The 19346-nt window shown below is 34.3% G+C and overlaps 1 protein-coding gene across 2 annotated transcripts in view; it reads left to right on the forward strand.

Annotated features, from left to right (window-relative positions):
* LOC111710611 (uncharacterized) overlaps positions 1–15762 on the forward strand; it is a 29968-nt gene extending 14206 nt beyond the window's left edge. Inside the window, exons 12-24 of one of the 2 annotated variants that reach the window (XM_023484720.1) lie at positions 2981–3297; positions 6313–6395; positions 7220–7520; positions 8211–8313; positions 8833–8899; positions 9301–9411; positions 10175–10356; positions 11117–11231; positions 11414–11515; positions 12432–12595; positions 12916–13088; positions 13364–13753; positions 15370–15762. In XM_023484720.1, coding sequence (XP_023340488.1) covers positions 2981–3297; positions 6313–6395; positions 7220–7520; positions 8211–8313; positions 8833–8899; positions 9301–9411; positions 10175–10356; positions 11117–11231; positions 11414–11515; positions 12432–12595; positions 12916–13088; positions 13364–13717 — 2072 coding nt within the window. In that variant the 3' untranslated portion in view covers positions 13718–13753; positions 15370–15762. The remainder of the gene's footprint in view (positions 1–2980; positions 3298–6312; positions 6396–7219; positions 7521–8210; positions 8314–8832; positions 8900–9300; positions 9412–10174; positions 10357–11116; positions 11232–11413; positions 11516–12431; positions 12596–12915; positions 13089–13363; positions 13754–15369) is intronic. The other variant, XM_023484721.1, reaches the window with a different exon arrangement.
* Positions 15763–19346: the final 3584 nt, after the last annotated feature.

Below are 19346 nucleotides of genomic sequence, written 5' to 3' on the forward strand. Positions count from 1 at the left end.
GGGGGGGGGGGGGGTAAAGATTAAGGGTAGAGATGTAACGTATAGACGAGGTAAGGGTTGGGGCCGTATTTGACTGGCTGATATTACTGCGTAAAAACTTAATTCCAAATGTTTATTTTCTTACAATCCTGGCACTGATATAAAGTTGCCGGGGTTTAAGTAGACTGCTTTTGAGTGTTGAGTGATGTTAAGTGTTTAGTGTTAACTGGTGTGTGGAATGATGTTGAGTATGGAGTGATCTTGAGTGTTGAGTGTGTTGAGTGTTGTGTGTTGAGTGTTGAGTGTTGAGTGTTGAGTGTTGAATGTTGAGTTTTGAGTTTTGAGTGTTATGTGCTGTTAAGTGATGTTAAGTGTTGATTATTGACTGTTGAGTGATGTTATGTGTTGAGTGTTGAGTGTTAAGTGATGTTAAGTGTTGGGTTTTGACTGTTGAGTGATGTTTAGTCTTGAGTGTTGACTATTGAGTGATGTTAAGTCTTGAGTGTTGAAATCTAGATTCGAGGTTACGAGTGAGAATTGAGTTTGGGTTTGGTTTGAGGGATAGTAGGAGAGGATCAAATGAAGCTAGGGGATGATTGAATGGAGCAGGATTGAAATAGAGGTGTGGATAAGTGCCAAGACGTTTGTTCCCATTCTTGGCGTAGTCCTAGAGGAAGAACCTCCACGACTAAATAATATACTAAATATATTAAACTTACATTGGTGAAAACGTCAATGTTTCTAAAATATTCTATCCTTGATATTAAAAATAAATGGGAAAAATTTAGATTTTCTTAATTAGTCTTAATTCTTGTTGATAAAAAGTCAAACTTTTTTGTATGACGTGACCCGATCCGGCAAATCTGATTTCATGCACCGTGACGCATTTTCTAAAATTCAGTCTGATTTTTCAGGTTCAAGTCCAACTCCGACTTTGATCTTTCACAGGCAGGGTTTATGAATATATTCAGGATTCATGGTCGGGCCATTTCCGTTCTTGTCAAATCACTTCATTTATAAATTCGAAACAGAATGAAATGTAAATATTTTCTTCAGGGTTCGAAACCTTTGGTGTTTTGATAAATCTACAGAGAATTTAAAGGTGGAGATAATTGTTTATAAAAGGAAGAATACTTTTACTCATTTTCATTTTTTGAACACCAATAAAGAAATAATCACGAAGGTCAAAGAATGGCATGATATTTTTCAATTTTGGATTATTTGAAACAGCTTATGTTTTTCTTATAGTTGCATAGTAGTTTAAAGATGGGATTTTAAGTATAGTTTGTGTTATACAGGAATATTTGTGCATATTATGCAGCGGTCTGTTTATAGTTATGCGTAGGGTTACAATTTTACTGTTTCTTTGTTTTGGGATTTACTGTTCTGTTCTCATTATTTCATTTTTTAATATAATTTTTCTATTGATGATTTTTATATATTTTTCTCTATTAACGATTTTTTAAGGGTCACAATAACCTCTAAAAGTGGATTACAAAGTTGCTGGAGTGTCAAGTTGACTGGTCCGATTTTAGAATTGATTTTTTTGTATTTTTTTCTCTTTTTCTTTTGGGGGCTCATCCCTCCTGGAATCAGTAAAATCTATGACTCCAAGAGGGTTTTTATGCCCAGGGAGTGCGTAACACCCTCCTGAAAAAAAAATGTGAGCATCCCTCCTGAACAAATTCCTGAATACGCCCCTGAAAGGAACTGAACTGGTTACTCTCCTCATATTCCAATTCTTTAATTCTTATATCTTTATAGCCTGATGTTTTATATTTGAACTGTGAGTTCTGCTAGAGATCAAATTGTTAAAGTTTAAAGTATGAATGATTCACAACATTAGGTTTGAAAGATATAGTAATTTGAAAATTACAGTTTTTAGTTCATTTCTGGAGTTCTGGAATTGTAAAATACAAAATTGTCATAAAATAAGTGAAACTTTAATTTGTGTTTTAAGATGTTTAAAGTTTCTCCATTCTCCAAGGATTCCCCGAAGTACTAAAGGGTTCCCTGGAGTACTAGAGAGTTCCCTGGAGTACTAAAGGGTTCCCTGGAGTACTAAAGGGTTCCCTGGAGTACTAAAGGGTTCCCTGGAGTTCTAAAGGGTTCACTGGAGTACTAAAGGGTTCACTGGAGTACTAAAGGGTTCCCTGGAGTACTAAAGGGTTCCCTGGAGTACTAAAGGGTTCCCTGGAGTACTAAAGGGTTCCCTGGAGTACTAGAGAGTTTCCTGGAGTACTAAAGGGTTCCCTGGAGTATTACAGGGTCCCTGGAGTATTAAAGGGGTCCTTGGAGTACTAAAGGGTTCACTGGAGTACTAAAGGGTTCCCTGGAGTACTAAAGGGTTTTCTTGAGTACTAAAAGGTTCCCTGGAGTACTAAAGGGTTCCCTTTAGTACTAAAGGGTTCCCTGGAGTACTAAAAGGTTCTCTTGAGTACTAAAGGGTTCCCTGGAGTACTAAAGGGTTCACTGGAGTACTAAAGGGTTCCCTGGAGTACTAAAGGGTTCCCTGGAGTACTAAAAGGTTCTCTTGAGTACTAAAGGGTTCCCTGGAGTACTAAAAGGTTCTCTGGAGTACTATAGGGTTCCCTGGAGTACTATAGGGTTTCTGACTCCCAATTCTATTTTCTAAATTCATCCATCAAACCTTCTCATAAACTTGAGATATAATCATATGGTTTATTTGAAGGCAGGCACGCAGAGGCGTTTTCATGTTTAGTAACCAATTTAGGGACCTGATATGAAGTATCTGTTTTTAACCTACAGGCCCAGGATGCAAGATTGATTTTTATATGAGCACATAAATGTGCTTCATTAATTTCAAGTATGCAACAGAGTTAAACCGGAAAACACGTTGAAGGAGAAATATAGAACTTAATTTATTTCTAAATTATTTATTCATGAGCTTGTTGTTTATGCCAAGGTAGGTGTTTATACCCTAGTATAGGGCGTATACGGTTCAGATACGAATATTTTTAACCAACCAAATATGTTTCAGCTTTGAACACCGAGAAACCGGAACTAGGGACAGACGGAGAGCAGGAGAAACCGGATACATCAAGTCAACCTGAACCTGAACCTGATCAGGAGGGATCAGCTGAACCCGAACCCGAACCTGAGTCGGAACCAGAACCGGAACCCGAATCTGAACCGGAACCGGAACCTGAGGCTGAACCGGAAGTTCTAAATGGGAACCCCTGGACTCCGAAGGGAAAGCTGCATAGTATGGACTGTATGGATATGGTGATAGGAATGGCTCGAGGAGATACTTCCAGGGTTTGGGACTTTTATACCAGGGATAGATCTACTCCACAGGTTAGTATAGGGCATAAAGATATATGTATAAATTGGTAATCTCTGTTTTTCTGTCTTTTTAATTGTATGTCCAATTTGCCTCAAATTTTTATTGTAAAACCAAAGGAATGTTGTAGGTTTAGAAATTCTAAGTTGAGTGGGTTGACATCTATAGAGAAAAGTCCAGGGCAAAGCTTGGGGTTTAAGCTATAGTTATAGCATAATTTAGACTAATTATTCAAGCTATAGTTATAACATAATTTAGACTAATTATTCAAGCTATAGTTACAGCATAATTTAGACTGATTATTCAAGGGACTAGAGACGTAAATATTAAATAAACCTCTATTTATTGACTAATTGTTCAGATTCACAACGGTACCCTCAAGAGCTTTGTATGATCTAGAAAGAATGAGATATCCATGTTTTTAAGTTTGAAAAAAGATTTTTTCCAATATGTTTTCTCTTACAAAGTAATTTACGGATTCCCTTTCAAACTTTTCAATTCTTTGCTTCCAACATTTTGTTCTGCAAGAAGAAATGGTGAAACATAAAAAACTAAAGTATTTTTTGTAATAAAAATAAAAATTTTAATTTAAACAAGTCTCCATTACATAATTTACATTTACAAACTTAACATTTTTAATAATATCAGAAGTTTTTCCTTGTTAGCAGTGGAAGGGGTGGGGTGTGGGGAATTTATTAATTAGCTAAGCTGCAGGGAGTCCTGATACATGGAGTTAGGATGGATAACATTTAATCCAGCTTTTTATTGAATAACTAGAAGTATTTAAGGAAGTTATACCAAGAGATTTTCATCTCCAACTGGTTCAACTGTTTTAGAAACGTTTTAAGCTGCACTTCGTTTTAACTATACTCCATGAATGTTTGTTTTAAACGAACTGATTTTTTACCACAAACTCGGATTATCTAATCCCAATATCTTTGCAACCTCTATAATGGTGTACACCTTTGATATTTCAGACTTAGACTATTTGATCTAACAGAATTTTTTACTTGAAATCTCAAAAATCTACGACATTTGGTTGCAAAGAGATAAGAATTTGAAAATCAGAGTTTGTGGTAATAACTCCCTTTAAGTTTTTTTATTTAGTTTTCTAGAAAATTTTTTAATAATCTTTAAAAATATCTTTTCATTATTTTCTTCATGAAAAGTACCAATACATTGATGTAATTAAAAAAAATCACATTGGCACGACATGCACTGTGATTTAAAGGTTTCAAGCTCTCAAGCAAAAATCGATGAGAATTTTGCTAAATACTTCTTAAAAACCAAAGCATAACAAGTGCTGTATAGTCCTAAATGTGCATATAAAGGGCAACAAAAAAGCATAAGTGAGTTAGAGCGGTAAAATCAAGACCCAAGGCGTTGCGACACTTCAAAGTCGACCCTGTCTTGATGAGACTTTTATATGCAGGTTTAATTTATATTTAGAACATCAGTTTTCGTCTTTTAAGTAAAAATAACTAAATGAAAATAGGTTAGCATAATTTTAGGATGGCTGGTCATTAAAGGTCAAGAGTCAATTCTATGAAAGACCAGTCATGCAAGAAAACTACTTCATTTTTTTCTTACACTTCCTATATAGAAGAAGTTTTAAATTAGATCCTGTTGATTAAATGAGTCAGTTTAGGGTTGGAATGGATAGCACTAATGTAGAGTTGAGAAAGAGAACTTGTTTTTCTTTGTCCTAAAACCTTTTAACTTGTAAAATAGATTTTATTGCTTCAACTTGAAAAAAACAAGAGATAAGAATTAGTATAAAAGGGTTGAGGATTGATACCTTTGTTTCACATAAAAATGAGAAACCCTGTTTTTGTTTTGTTTACAGAGATATCTGTTTTCAGAATCTAAACATTTGCCTTCATAGAACTACCTCATCTATATTAAAGTGAACTAATGAGTAAGTTTGGTATCAAATTGGACTAAAATGTAACTTTCGGAAAAAATGTATTTTATTTTATTTTTCACCTGTTTATTTCTGCTTGAAACTTTCTTTAACTAACTGCTTAAAGAGCATATTTGCCGGTTCAAAAATACTCATTCTACGTACCTCAACTTTTTTATGAGTAACACAGTTATAGCTATCTTACCAGAATTATATAAAATTCTGTCAAAACCCGATTTTTTACGCTATTCGATCAAATGATACAAAAACTGTGATATTATATCACATAGATCCTGACTGCTAATAATACTTTTATGAATTTTCAAGACCGTAACCATTTGACGTTTGTTTTTACCTCACTAACTCAAAGTAATTATTTCTAGCCTTAGACATGTACAATTTAGAACCGTGAAGCCCTTGTTTTCATATATATATTTAGTTTTTTTCAGAAGTAATTGGCAAAAATCTCGTCAAGTTATGCTCTAGAGCTTCCAAGCCTTAGATCACTGAGATATGCATTTTCAAATTGGTGAACACTCCCTTTTATTTTAGAGAAATATTTTCAAATTGGTGAACACTACCTTACATTGTAGAGAGATATTTTCAAATTGGTGAACACTCCCTTTTATTGTACAGAGATATTTTCAAATTGGTGAACACTACCTTACATTGTAGAGAGATATTTTCAAATTGGTGAACGCTCCCTGTTATTGTAGAGAAATATTTTAAAATTGGTGAACACTCCCTTTTATTGTAGAGAGATATTTTCAAGTTAGTGAACACTCCCTTTTATTGTACAGAGATATTTTCAAATTGGTGAACACTACCTTTTATTGTAGAGAGATATTTTCAAATTGGTGAACACTCCCTTTTATTGTAGAGAGATGTTTTCAAATTGGTGAACACTCCCTTTTATTGTAGAGAGATATTTTCAAATTGGTGAACACTCCCTTTTATTGTAGAGAGATATTTTCAAATTGGTGAACTCTCCCTTTTATTGTAGAGAGATGTTTTCAAATTGGTGAACGCTCCCTGTTATTGTAGAGAAATATTTTAAAATTGGTGAACACTCCCTTTAATTGTAGAGAGATATTTTCAAGTTAGTGAACACTCCCTTTTATTGTAGAGAGATACCTACTGGGGAGGAGAGAGTGATATAACCGCTGCTCTAGCCTGGGAGGAAGATGGAGAAACTACAATATTTTTTAGGAAACCATTCATTCATTTATTATACATTAGTTATTAGTTTTTAACCTTCCTTTCTCCATTCATCCATTCATTTCATTTAATTCATTAGTTCTCTACCTTTCTTTCCGCATCCATCCATCCATTCATTTAATTTTATTCATTAGTTTTAAACTTTTCTTTCCCCATTCATCCATTCATTTCATATAATTCATTAGTTTTCAACCTTCCTTTCCCCATTCATTCATTCATTTCATATAATTTATTTTTTTTTAATCTTCCTTTCCCCATTCATCCTTTCATTTCATATAATTCATTAGTTTATAACCTTCCTTTCCCCATTCATGCATTCATTTCATATAGTTCATTAGTTTTCAACCTTCCTTTCCTCATCCATTCATCCATTAATTTCATATAATTCATTAGTTTTCAACCTTCCTTTCCTCATCCATTCATCCATTTATTTCATATTATTCATTAGTTTTCAACCTTTCTTTACCTGGCCATACATCCATTCATTCATTTAATATTTTTTATAAGTTTGTAAGCTTCCTTTCCCCCCTTTTCTGCTTGAGTTTTGAGTGTACATAATTTAGTGTTTTTATACAGTGGTTCCCATAAAACTGTGGAATAGAAAGAAAACATTGTTGCAAATTAAACTTAGTCTAACAGTCTTTTCCTATCACACAGTTTTATGGGTATCACTGTATTTTTCATTATTTTTCAACCTTCCTTTTTCTCATGTTATGATTGGATCAAGCTTTTTTATCTTTTTTATTTTTATTTTAAAATCAGGGTTTCCGTCCTATTAAAACTTTTTAAATTGAATAATGGTTGCCCGACTCCAGGAAGAAGCTTGAAGCGAACGGTCCAACCGATCACACGATCATAGACGAGGAGATGCTCGTCATCTGGGCCGTGGGCCAGGAGACAGGGATGTACAGCCACTCCCCCGCCTCCGGACTAGAGTCCGAGAAGGCCTCCATACCTGACTACTATCGTCCGGACGAGTTGAAGTACCATGGGAAAGAGAACAGAGGAAAGACGAGTTTAAACTTTTTTGATGAAAGTAAACGAGATTTAAACGAAGTGGCTGATCTCAACTATTGTGGGAATGAGTTTAAGTATCCTTCATCCTGCAGTGTTCAGGTAGAACTTCATAAAATAATTTAGAACATTTTTTTATTTCTTTTAATAAAGTTTAATTTTACTTGCTGTTAATTTGTGACCTTTATACACAATTAAGGATGAAAATGATTTTATGTAAAGAATGACGTTGGATAACTTTGTTGACTAATGTTTTGTTTGTTCTTCAATATTGTAGACAAAATAGTTTAACTTTTCATTTCTTTTAACCTTGATTTATGTTTCTAATTTTACTCTTCCCAAAATATTCTTTGATTTCTTCACCCTGTTTCTCCTCTTTATTTTTCCTTCTTTTTAGTTTTACATCTTTCTCCAGCTCTTTTTTCTTCTTTTTAGTTTTACATCTTTCTCNTCTTATGCGCAATCTATCTTTATCTATGGTTTTACATCTTTCTCCAGCTCTTTTTTCTTCTTTTTAGTTTTACATCTTTCTCCAGCTCTTTTTTCTTTTTAGTTTTATATCTTTCTCCAGCTCTTTTTTCTTCTTTTTAGTTTTACATCTTTCTCCAGCTCTTTTTTCTTCTTTTTAGATTTACATCTTTCTCCAACTCTTTTTTCTTTTTATTTAGTTTTATATTTTCTCCAGCTCTTTTTTTTAATTTTATATTTTCTCCAGCTCTTTTTTCTTCTTTTTAGTTTTACATCTTTCTCCAGCTCTTTTTTCTTTTTTACTAAACTAATAATTTATTTCAGGATAAGACATGTGAATATTTTGCCCGATGGGAATATGACGAGAATCTTGATAAAATCAACTTTACAATAATATCCAATAATCCAAACAAATGGACTGGAATAGGGCAGTACACAACTCATCAACAACTAAAATTATTGTATTTAAAAATCTATGCTGAGCTGTGAACTCTTGTAATTGATACCCACAAAATCTCCTTGATATCTTGATTTGGATATCCATACGTTCTCTGTTATCTGATTGATCAAACGCAAAAATACTTTGCTTTTGATTGGCTTTTCGTTTTCTGCACTTAATGGGAATAAATATAGAATTAAAGATTAAATTAACAAATATCAAGATCAAGAACTGATCATAATATCCACAGTACAACAGTTCCTTTCTCTTAACATCTAAAGATTTATAAATCGATACTTAAAGAAAAATGACAATTTTCAATATATAGTTAGCTTTTTTGGATATTATGGATATTTTGTCAAATTTTTTTAAACAAACTAAACCATAAACATGCATTGTAATACTGTAAAAGTAAATAAATAATTTTTTCTTTTCATTTCAAAAAGCTTAGATTTTTAACATTTAATTTCTTTGTTTATTTTGTTTACGATGAGTATTGTACTGCAGGGTTCTCTAACACACCCTTTATGAGTCTGACAGATGCTATTCTTGGTTGGGTTGAACCAAATGGAAGGTGGGATATTTGTGTTTCAAAATTATTACAAGACACATTCTACTGTTGAATAGGAAGACGACATTTAATATATTTTCTGTGGTTTTAATCTAAATAGTTTTAGCAGTAACTTGAAATCCAACTTATCAAGTAAAATGGTTCTTTATTCATAATAGTTTTGTTGTTCAAGTTTATTGGAATATTATAATCATAACTTAAATCTAACAGTCGTCTTCCTTTCTCACAGTTTTATTGGTCTCACTGTACAGTAATCACATGAACTGTTTATGATTTAAATACTTGAAACTTGAAACTCATTGTTTTTTTATTTAAAATTAAAAGTAGTTTTTTTTTAAAAAACGGTTAACACCTTCATTTAGTTTTCTTTTTAACTTTTGAAAATAAGATTTAATCTGTATCAGGTTCTTCTTGATGGATATGTGGACGACGAACTACTTGAACCCTGTCCTGGAGAACCAGCAGGACATTGAGAACGCTTCAGGCAAAACGGAGGACGGCTTCACCACACTAAAGTAAGTCCTGCTGTTTTTTCGAACGAATTCTTCTAAATTAAAATTCATATTTACTTTGAAAACTGTAAGTGTAATTTCAAGTGACTATCCATGCAAAATGGCAATGCTCGATTTACAACAGTACCCATAAAATCTTTGTCTGATCAACCTTGAACTCGAACTCTATAATTTTTCTCTTTGAAAACTGTCAAGTTTGATTTGTAGTTTCTCTGCAAAAGTGCAAATTGCGCATTTCTTGCTGCTTAAAAGAAAAATTGGATAAATTTAATAGAATTAAACCCTTTTCGAGTCAGAAAAACGGCGTTATCTCCCATGTTTTTGATCAGATTTAGGTTTTCAGGGTACTGTTGAAAATAAGGTATTTTTGTCTTTGTTTGGAGAGTTACTTGAAGTTCAGCTTACAATTCCATTAAGGGACTCGACTGTGGGCGTAATCTTAAGCGACCCTTCATCTAAACATGTTTAATGACCAATACATAATGTTACCCTTCGTCTGAAAATTGATCATTTTGAATTGTGGTTTCTCACGAAAAATGACCTGCGGCTTTACGCAGCAAGAGACAAAGAAAAAAATTGACAGAATTAACATTTCGAAATTGAAAAGCGTGGATTTCTTCATCATTGTTGCTCAAGTATCACCTGAAATCACGTTGTCAGTCCATTAAACAATTTTCATGATATTACTTTTGGATCAATTATAATCTTGGTTTTGTCAAGTTTTAACCAATTTTTACAACATTCACCAAATTCTTTTATTTACAAGATTTACCAGAGCCCGTGAAACAGGAGACAAACAAGATGTCGCATTCACAGACAACGAGGGCATGTACATGATCTTCCCTGTACGCGGGGGTCGGTACAACGGGGTAAACAAGAGGATAAAGAAGCACGAGATCACCCCTGTTCCTTCGACAGAGAGGATATTCATCAAATCATGTCGGACAGGTCGGTTCCACTTGTTGTAAACGGATATTTATCAAACCATGGCGTTATAAGGTCGGTTCACCTTGCTGTAAAGGGATATTCATCAAATCATATCGAAGTTGTCAGTTCACCTTGTTGTAAAGGGATATTCATCAAATCATATCGAAGAGGTCAGTTCACCTTGTTGTAAAGGGATATTCATCAAATCACGTCGGACAGGCCGGTTCCACTTGTTGTAAAGGGATATTTATCAAATCATGTCTGGCTGGTCGGTTCACCTTGTTTCATCAAATCAGATAGGACTGGTCGGTTCCACTTGTTGTAAAGGGATATTCATCGAATCATGTCGTATAGGTCGGTGCAACTTGTTGTAAAGGGATAATCATCAAATCATGTCGTTTAGGTCGGTTCAACTTGTTGTAAAGGGATATTCATCAAATCATGTCGTTTAGGTCGGTTCAACTTTTTGTAAAGGGATATTCTTCAAATCATGTCGTTTAGGTCGGTTCAACTTGTTGTAAAGGGATATTCATCAAATCATGTCCTGGTTGGTCGGTTCAACTTGTTGTAAAGGGATGTTCATCAAATCAAACTAATTGTTTTCTCTGATTATTATTTTTACCAGAAAGAATTGCACTAAACGAATACAGGGGTTCCACCTCTTTATCAATTTCTAAATTGTTTTTTTAGTGTGGAGCAAATGACCAAAGTTGTAGCGCCACCGAAAATATTTCTTTCAAGTTCCTAGAATTTTTTTTATCACTTTATTATTGGTGTTTAGCTGATGGTAAGCCGACCTATGCCGTGACCCAGAAGCCTCCTGTGTTGACGTTCCCAGCTCAGATGAAGTTTGTGGAACTTGGAAACTTCTACAAATTACCTAATGAAGGAACAAAGTAAGTTTATTTTTATTTTTAACACAACATTATTCTTTCAAATTAATACAAATATTTGTTTAACATCAAGCTTCTTTTGTTGGATTATCAATATAAGTCATTAATACTAGAATGCTAGAAGGTTAAAAGTTTATTAAGATTATTTTGCCAACATTTTTTTCAAATTTATGCTTTTTTGTCAGGGATTATGTTGAACTTGAGACCAGGATATCCAGGAGCCTTAGTCAGACCAACCTCAAGAACGTTCCAGGTTTCCAGGGAGTTCAAGTCATCAAATTCCATAGGTAGATATACACATTTTAGCCATTTCTATTATGTTCTTCACTCTTTGATACCATATTATTGAAGGTTATTTTATCAAATTCTATTCGTTCTATTCCAATCTCATATCAACTTTATGAGATTATTTTGTATTTTAAGATTCTTACTGTGTTATTTGATTCTTTTAAAGTGGTTTGAGATTCTATGAATGTTTTATGAGATTCTATCAGAGTGTTATGAGATTCTATCAAAGTGTTATGAGATTCTATCAAAGTGTTATGAGATTCTAACAGAAGGGAATAGAGGGAGAATTTTAAGAAATTGAACCGCGTCTAGACATGAGACACGGTTCAAACATGGTTGTTTCAGCTGAAAATTTGAATAAGTGTTTCGATATTTGAGCCAGCGCTCAATTCGAACCGGTTATTGATGGTTCAGCGACGCAGTTCAAATTCTTTAAATTCGGTCTCCGGATACATCCAGCAAATTAGGAGAAGCATATCATATTTTGGTCACAACTTCATAACGATATTTTTTTTCTAATAAGCAGATTTCAATAACATTCTGAGCTTGAATCAGTATGTTGAATCAGTATATTGAATCAGTATGTTGAATCAGTATGTTGAATCAGTATGTTGAATCAGTATGTTGAATTTGAATCAGTATGTTGAATCAGTATGTTGAATCAGTATGTTGAATCAGTATGTTGAATTGGGTTTTCAACTTTTTCCGAAGCTTTACTGAAAGCTGGGAATCCCCATCCTTAAAATCTTTTATTTTGGGCCGTAGTCAGAAATTTGACCAAGGGGGGCTTAGCCACCATAGCCCCTCCTGATTACGCCTCAGGGTAGAACCTTTCTAATCAAACTATCAATAAATTAATACCCCCTAGAATCTACACAGATGTTAAAGTTAATAGTCCAAATTATTTTTTTACAGTGATAACCAGGGCGAGTTCTACACTGACTTGGTGGTTGTACTGGACAAAAATGAGTTTGAGAGCGTTGAAGATAAGGAGGTTACCGTAGCCTCTGCTCTTGAGGAAACTGTGAGCGGAGGACGGCTTGGATCTCTTAGATTAGATCCTCAATCACTTACTATGGGTAAAATATTCACTCATGCTTTCAAAACTTATTTTTAAGAAACTTAAAGAAACTGTCGTTTGAATTCCATGGGATCCCTCATTTTAAGAGAGACATGACTAGTTCACAACCGTACTCTTTATCTGCAATCAATAGCAATTAGGCTTTTAGCTTGAAAAGAGTTAAATTAAGTTTTAATTATCGATATATGTTTTTTGTTAATACTTGATCTTAAAAAGCTTTCAAGGATACTGTTGTGAATCTGGTATGCAATTCTAAAAATCGAGGGTTTCCTAAAATTAAGGCTAAAACCACTTGAAACTAAAATTGCTAATTTCCAGGCGAGATCATAGTCTCTGAGACTGTGAACTCTGTGGATTCAAGAACGGAGGATGAACCTAATATCAAACTGTATGTGGTGGTTGCTTGTATTGCTGCTCTGGTTCTGGTTGCCCTGATGCAGGCCTCTTGTACTATATACAGGATGACAAGACGGGGCTCATCAATACATACGGTAAAGAGGAGGGGTTGCAGCTCAATAAAACCCCGATAGATGTCGAAAATTGTGTTAAAAGTGCATTAAATTCAAATCACAGAAAACAAAATTTTACGGTGATTACTAATTGAGGTGGTAGAGATTACCAATTGAGGAGCGCGCTTGCCGCAAAACAGATTTGGGTGGCGGTGATTACTATTTGAGGAACTCTGGACTCCCTCCCTCCTTGAACCCTTTATTTAAAGATCTCTCATAACCGAATCAAACATTCTAAATTCTTTCTCCATTTTCAGGAGAAACTTCTGAGCCAGTCTCAATGGAAGGATTATGTGAGCCAGCCACCTGTTCACTCTAACCACGCTTACGATGCATTTGATCACGACGACCCCAAAGGCTGGGGCCCGGCGCGCCACACTTATGACCGGCAAATGCGCGCAAACACTCACAGTTTGCCGCGTGGTCAACATGTCTCAGCCCCACCGCCTCCTGCCTATCCCATGGGATATTCCTCCTACGATCGACGTTCCGGAAGTTTCGCCTCTCAGCCACGTGGTCCAGCTGATTTCCCGCCAGATCACTACTTCATGCCAAGCCAGAGAAAATATACCGGCGAAGTGTTGAGGGTGTACGTAGACTACAATAAATGAATGCCTAGTAACCACGTAGTGGAGATTAGTGTTAGTGTGAGTTCTCTTGGAGTAACAGGGTGTAGGGACACAAGAGAAATGGTGGAGTGGTTGGGTTGGGACGGGGTGATGGAATGGGGGTATTATGAGTTTTATAATTATCGCTATTAGAATTCCAATTATGGTTATTTCATTCAATCACAAAGTTTCAGTCATATATTATAATAAATATTTTTTTCTTTTAGCAAATTCTTTTCGTCAAATTCCCAGAATATGGCATCAATAAATGGATTTTTTTTATCCCTACAACTTTGTTGTGTAATGCAATAACACACACTATTAGAATTCTGACAGTATTTTTTGTGTTGAATATTGAAGTATGAATTTGTTCAGAAAAATTTTACTGATTATTTATCAAGTTTTCATAAATTCTCCTAGCATTTTGCACATGGAATAATGAAAAGAGGTGGCCAATTTGCACAAATCAGTAAATGACGAAAAAATAAACAAGATCCGGCAGAATTAGGACAACAGATTTATTTTTAAACGCCAAATTTCAAAGAATTATTTTTTTGTAAAAAATCTGCAAACTGCATGCCAAAATATTCTATACATTATTTTATCAAACACGACAATCATACAGTAAACCCATAGACCTGTGAAATAGGAAGACGACTTTTAAATTCAAGTTATGACCGTGAATAGTCCAATGAACAAGAGACAAGTCAGGTGTGCAGTGTAAAAAGATCAATTTCCCATAATTTTTTTATAGTTTAATAGTTTATTTTTAAACTAATGGTTTTGTCTCGCTAAATGACATTTTAGCACTTATCTAGCCATCATTACAGAATTATTTTCACGAAATTAAATTAAAAGACCCTCGTTTTTCATAACCTTTTTATTTTCGATAGAATATACGAATTTTTTATGATAAGACTGAACTAAATTCTTTGGCAATTAAGATTTTGCACGTCTTATTAACACCAAGCATGCAAACTTTTGTTTGTAAGATTTTAATTGTTAGAAATATTTTGCATGAATTGATAAAGTTTTGCACTCAATATGTTTTATAAATATGTACACAAACAGCCTCTTCAGATTTATTTAAACAAAACGTTTTCAAGGGGGGGGGGGAAATCTAGGCCTATTTTATAATTTTGTTTTTAAGGTTTGGAAAGTTCAAAACTTTCTTAATTATTTAAATATTTTATGATGTTAATTAAATTTTCTTGATCTGGAGAGGGGAGGGTGTAGGTTGAATGTACACAAGCATGATTTTACAACAAGGGTTTCCCATTTCTTCAAGATAATAAAACAATTTACTAAAGCTTTAAGGAAGTTTCTAAGGCCTTTAGGACTAGCTGTAACATATTGAATTCATTTTTAGGAACGATTTGCTATGAAATTATTCCATAAAATCGTTCCATATATAGATTTTTAGCATGTGATACATTGGAACTCTTGTCCGAATTTAATGAAATTAAGCCGCGTCTCAAATCCCCCAAAAACCGGTTTCAATTAAGTGCCGGAATAAATCTTGAAAATTTAATACAATTTTAAGTGGAACCAACCATATTTGAGCCGCAGCTTAATTTTAAACCGCGGCTCAAATTCTTTAATTTCGGCCTCCTGAAGCATATTTTTATGTGAAAACTAATTAAGTTATATTTCAGGCCTAAGTAAGAAGTCAGCAAACGAAGATGATCTACAAGCATGAACTATCATTGTTGTACAGCTGTTAAATTATTCAAATGGGTGTCGCAGAAAACTTTTCGTTTAAAAACTTTGCAATGCTCATTCTTGTTCAATCTTGTTACCTGACACTGAAGTGTGATTTTTTGGACTTCTTTTCTGCATGAAGTTGCAAGTGTACGGCTGATTTTGGAATATTTTTCAATTATGTTGATTATTATAACTGTACACTATACATGCATGTAATGTTGTATAGGTATTGATCTGTACACTATAGACTGTACTTTTGACTCCAGTACTGAAACATTTATGTACTCTATTATAAAATACTTTATTAGTTATATTAGTTAAATATACATTATGTGCCAAACTTATTAGCATTTTTTTAATCTGGTTTATAGATTTGAAAAATCCCGGGAATTTAGGAAGCAATTTAATTATTTAATGTTGAATTTTTAACATTTTTAAATACAAAATGTAAAAAAATTTTCTTATAAAAACTTCTTGGTTAAATTCCTAAAATATAGCATTTATGAATGGATTTCTTCAATCCTCACAATTTTGTTGCAAGCGCGGATCCAGGGGGTTAAGGGGTCGACGACCCTCTCTTTTTAAAAAAAGGGGGGGGGTCAAGAGTATCTTTTGACCCCCTCTTTTCTGGAGACTAACCTAAAAGTTTACTGCAACTTGTTTTCCATCAGATACTTTAATATGCTTTAACAAAACTGATGCTTAAATCAAATCAGCCTATTTTCTTGGGAAAAAAAATATCTATGAAATTTTAAAATATGTGAATGTCAATTTTTTTGTGAGAATGTGACAGTGTGTACACCGTAACACTGAATGTGTGTCTCTATCCTCCTTGGTAACTAAAGATGCAAATTTGTTACCCATGAAGAAAATATAAGGCCAAAACGATAGTTTTATAAATGATCGTTTTTAGTTCGTTTTTGCCTTATGTTTTCTCCTAGGATAAAAAATTTGCATGTCTGACAATAGTAAACTTCTACAGAAGACAATTTCAAATCTTTGAGAAGTCCAAAAGTATTAAAACTTTCTGTAAAACGAATCTAGCAATTGCCCATCGCTATATTTAAACCTACAGGGTTAATCACAAAAAATAGGAGTTAAGAAGAGATTAAAACTCTAGAATCTTGAAATCACATCCTTTGGGTCACATGAAAGAACACCCCATGATCCTTTTGCAGTTAATATTTTAACCTTAAACAATATGTAAAATTGTAATTAGAAATTATGTAATGCCAATGGAAATGGAAATATATTTATTTATGAGTAATGTCTGAGTGAAAAAATTGTAAGTGCAGCTCTAAGGTAGAAATATTTTTACATACTAAAAGAATAATTTTCTGTTTTGACCACATAAAATACTCACTTTTAATGCTTAGTTCTTTTTAAAAATTTACGGGGGACTACGCCCCCCTGGACCCCCCCCCTCACTCACTACGTCTCACTCGGTACTATACCCAATATTATTCAGACTTTGACCCCCCCCCCTTTTTAAAAGGCTGGATCTGCCCCTGTTATGTTGTGCAATGCAGTAAACATTCTGTAAGTATTTCTAGTGTTAAATATTGAATAATAATTTGATAAGTTTAATTTAATCTCATTCGATCTCTATATTGGAAGAGGGAGAGAACCCCCATGCATAATAGTTTTTACATGCAATATAAAAGTTTTTAATTGTTTAACAAGAATTTTACTGGAGAACAAAATACAAAAAATTCTTTACTACAAGTAAAAACCAGAAGTTTTAAGGAAACTATTCTGTAGAGCGGAGGCACATTTACTGTTTAGCGGAGTCTCTTACTGCATGGCGGAGGCTCCATCTGCCAAATATGGGAGGCTCGTGGCTGCATAGCAGAGGCTCATGGCATCCGGGGGTTGTCTCCCTCCTTGGAAATGTCATTAAAATATATTTAATTATTGTTATATTTTTTACATTTTAAGATATCAGTAAAAATGTGGAATGCTAATTAAAGATATTTTTATTTGGCTATTATTTTTAATGCAGTTTGTTGACATTTTAAAATTAGAATCAAACAGGAAATACTAAGATATTTAATAATAATAATAATTCTAAAATGGAGAATAAGTTTTGTATAATTGTTATTTTCTCGTCTTTTCGTGTTTCCTTGAGGATCTAGTCGTTTTCCCGTCCAGCATCAACTCCGAGATCTCTCCAGCATCAGGTCAGAGATCTCTCCAGCATCAGCTCCGAGATCTCTCCAGCATCAACTCCGAGATCTCTCCAGTATCAACTCCGAGATCTCTCCAGCATCAACTCCGAGATCTCTCCAGTATCAACTTCGAGATCTCTCCAGCATCAGCTCCGAGATCTCTCCAGCATCAACTCCGAGATCTCTCCAGCATCAGCTCCGAGATCTCTCCAGCATCAACTCCGAGATCTCTCCAGCATCAACTCCGAGATCTCTCTCTCCAGCATCAACTCCGAGATCTCTCCAGCATCAGCTCCGAGATCTCTCCAGCATCAACTCCGAGATCTCTCCAGCATCAACTCCGAGATCTCTACAGCATCAACTCCGAGATCTCTCCAGCATCAACTCCGACGAGATCTCTCCAGCATCAACTCCGAGATCTCTCCAGCATCAACTCCGAGATCTCTTCTAAAGCATAAATATTTCTGTGAAGAGAAGAAATAAAATTGATTCTTTACAATCTCTAAAATCTCTGAGATTGGAATTTTTTATTAAAAATACCCAATATTTTCTTAAGAACTACTCATTCATATTTTCATATTTTTATTCAAGTTTCATTTTTTTGCACGAAATAATACAAATAAAAAATCACTACTTACTATGTAGTTTCTACCCGCCTAACTAGAGTAGGTTGTTTTAATTGGTTGGCCCATTATAAGAGAATGAGAATTGTAAATAAATACATGGGTGTACAATGTAGAAGTACAAGTGTACAGTTTACATTTTAAACATAGCAATGTTGATGAATCAGGAGAAAGGTAAGGAGGTGGTGAAGAAGTATAGGGGAAAGGGAGGGTACTCAACGGAAGGGTTGGAACAGAGGGTAACATATATTATTAAAATCATGTATTCGCAACACAAAAGTTCTGGCTTGAGGATCGAGAGGTAAAATTGATTTATAAAATTTGGGCTGTTTAATAGAACACTTGCATTTATTTGAACATCTGAACATGTTAATTTTTTATCCTTTTTAAAGTAAGACCTAGAGAAAGACCTCGAATTTCTGGAATACAGATATAAATGAAGACGACTGCTAGACTGCAGACACATCCAAACATACAACTCTTGATGCCCCAATATCTCGCATATAATAATTAATCTTGGGATTGAAATAAGCTAAAACAAAACTGAAGATTGAAGAACATTTTTATGATTCTATCAGTTTTATTACTAAGAAATTCTGAGAGGACACTTATTATTATTAAAGGGTGTCCCAGAAAACATGACAGTGGCAAGACAACTTGAACCTCAGCTGGTCCTGCAATGACCTTAACTGGCTTGAAATGAACTTATCAACGCATGTTTTATCTCACTTGACCTGAGAATACCTCACCTGACCTAAGTTGACTTCACTTGACCTAACTTGACCTGAAATGACCTGAGTTGAGTTCACCTGACCTCAGGGGATTCATCTGACCTGAGGTGACTTCACCTGACCTGAGTTTACCTCACTTGACCTAAAATGATCGGAAATGACCTCGAATGACCTTGCCTTACCTGACCTTTATTCCTTTATTAACCTCAAATGACCCAAGGCGACCTTACTTGACCTAAATTTACCTCAACTATTAATCATAACGTTAGGAGCTTTAGAAATTTACTGAAATGTTTATTGCATAAGATTATGATTTATTGGCAAATTCTGTCCTTGGATAAATGCCAACAGTCTTAGATTTTAATCACTAAATTGCACTTCAAGTACTGCTCCGAGTAGGATTGAT

This window comes from Eurytemora carolleeae, unplaced genomic scaffold (genome assembly GCF_000591075.1).
Source record: "Eurytemora carolleeae unplaced genomic scaffold, Eaff_2.0 scaffold1040, whole genome shotgun sequence".
NCBI classification, from domain to species: Eukaryota; Metazoa; Arthropoda; class Copepoda; order Calanoida; family Temoridae; genus Eurytemora; species Eurytemora carolleeae.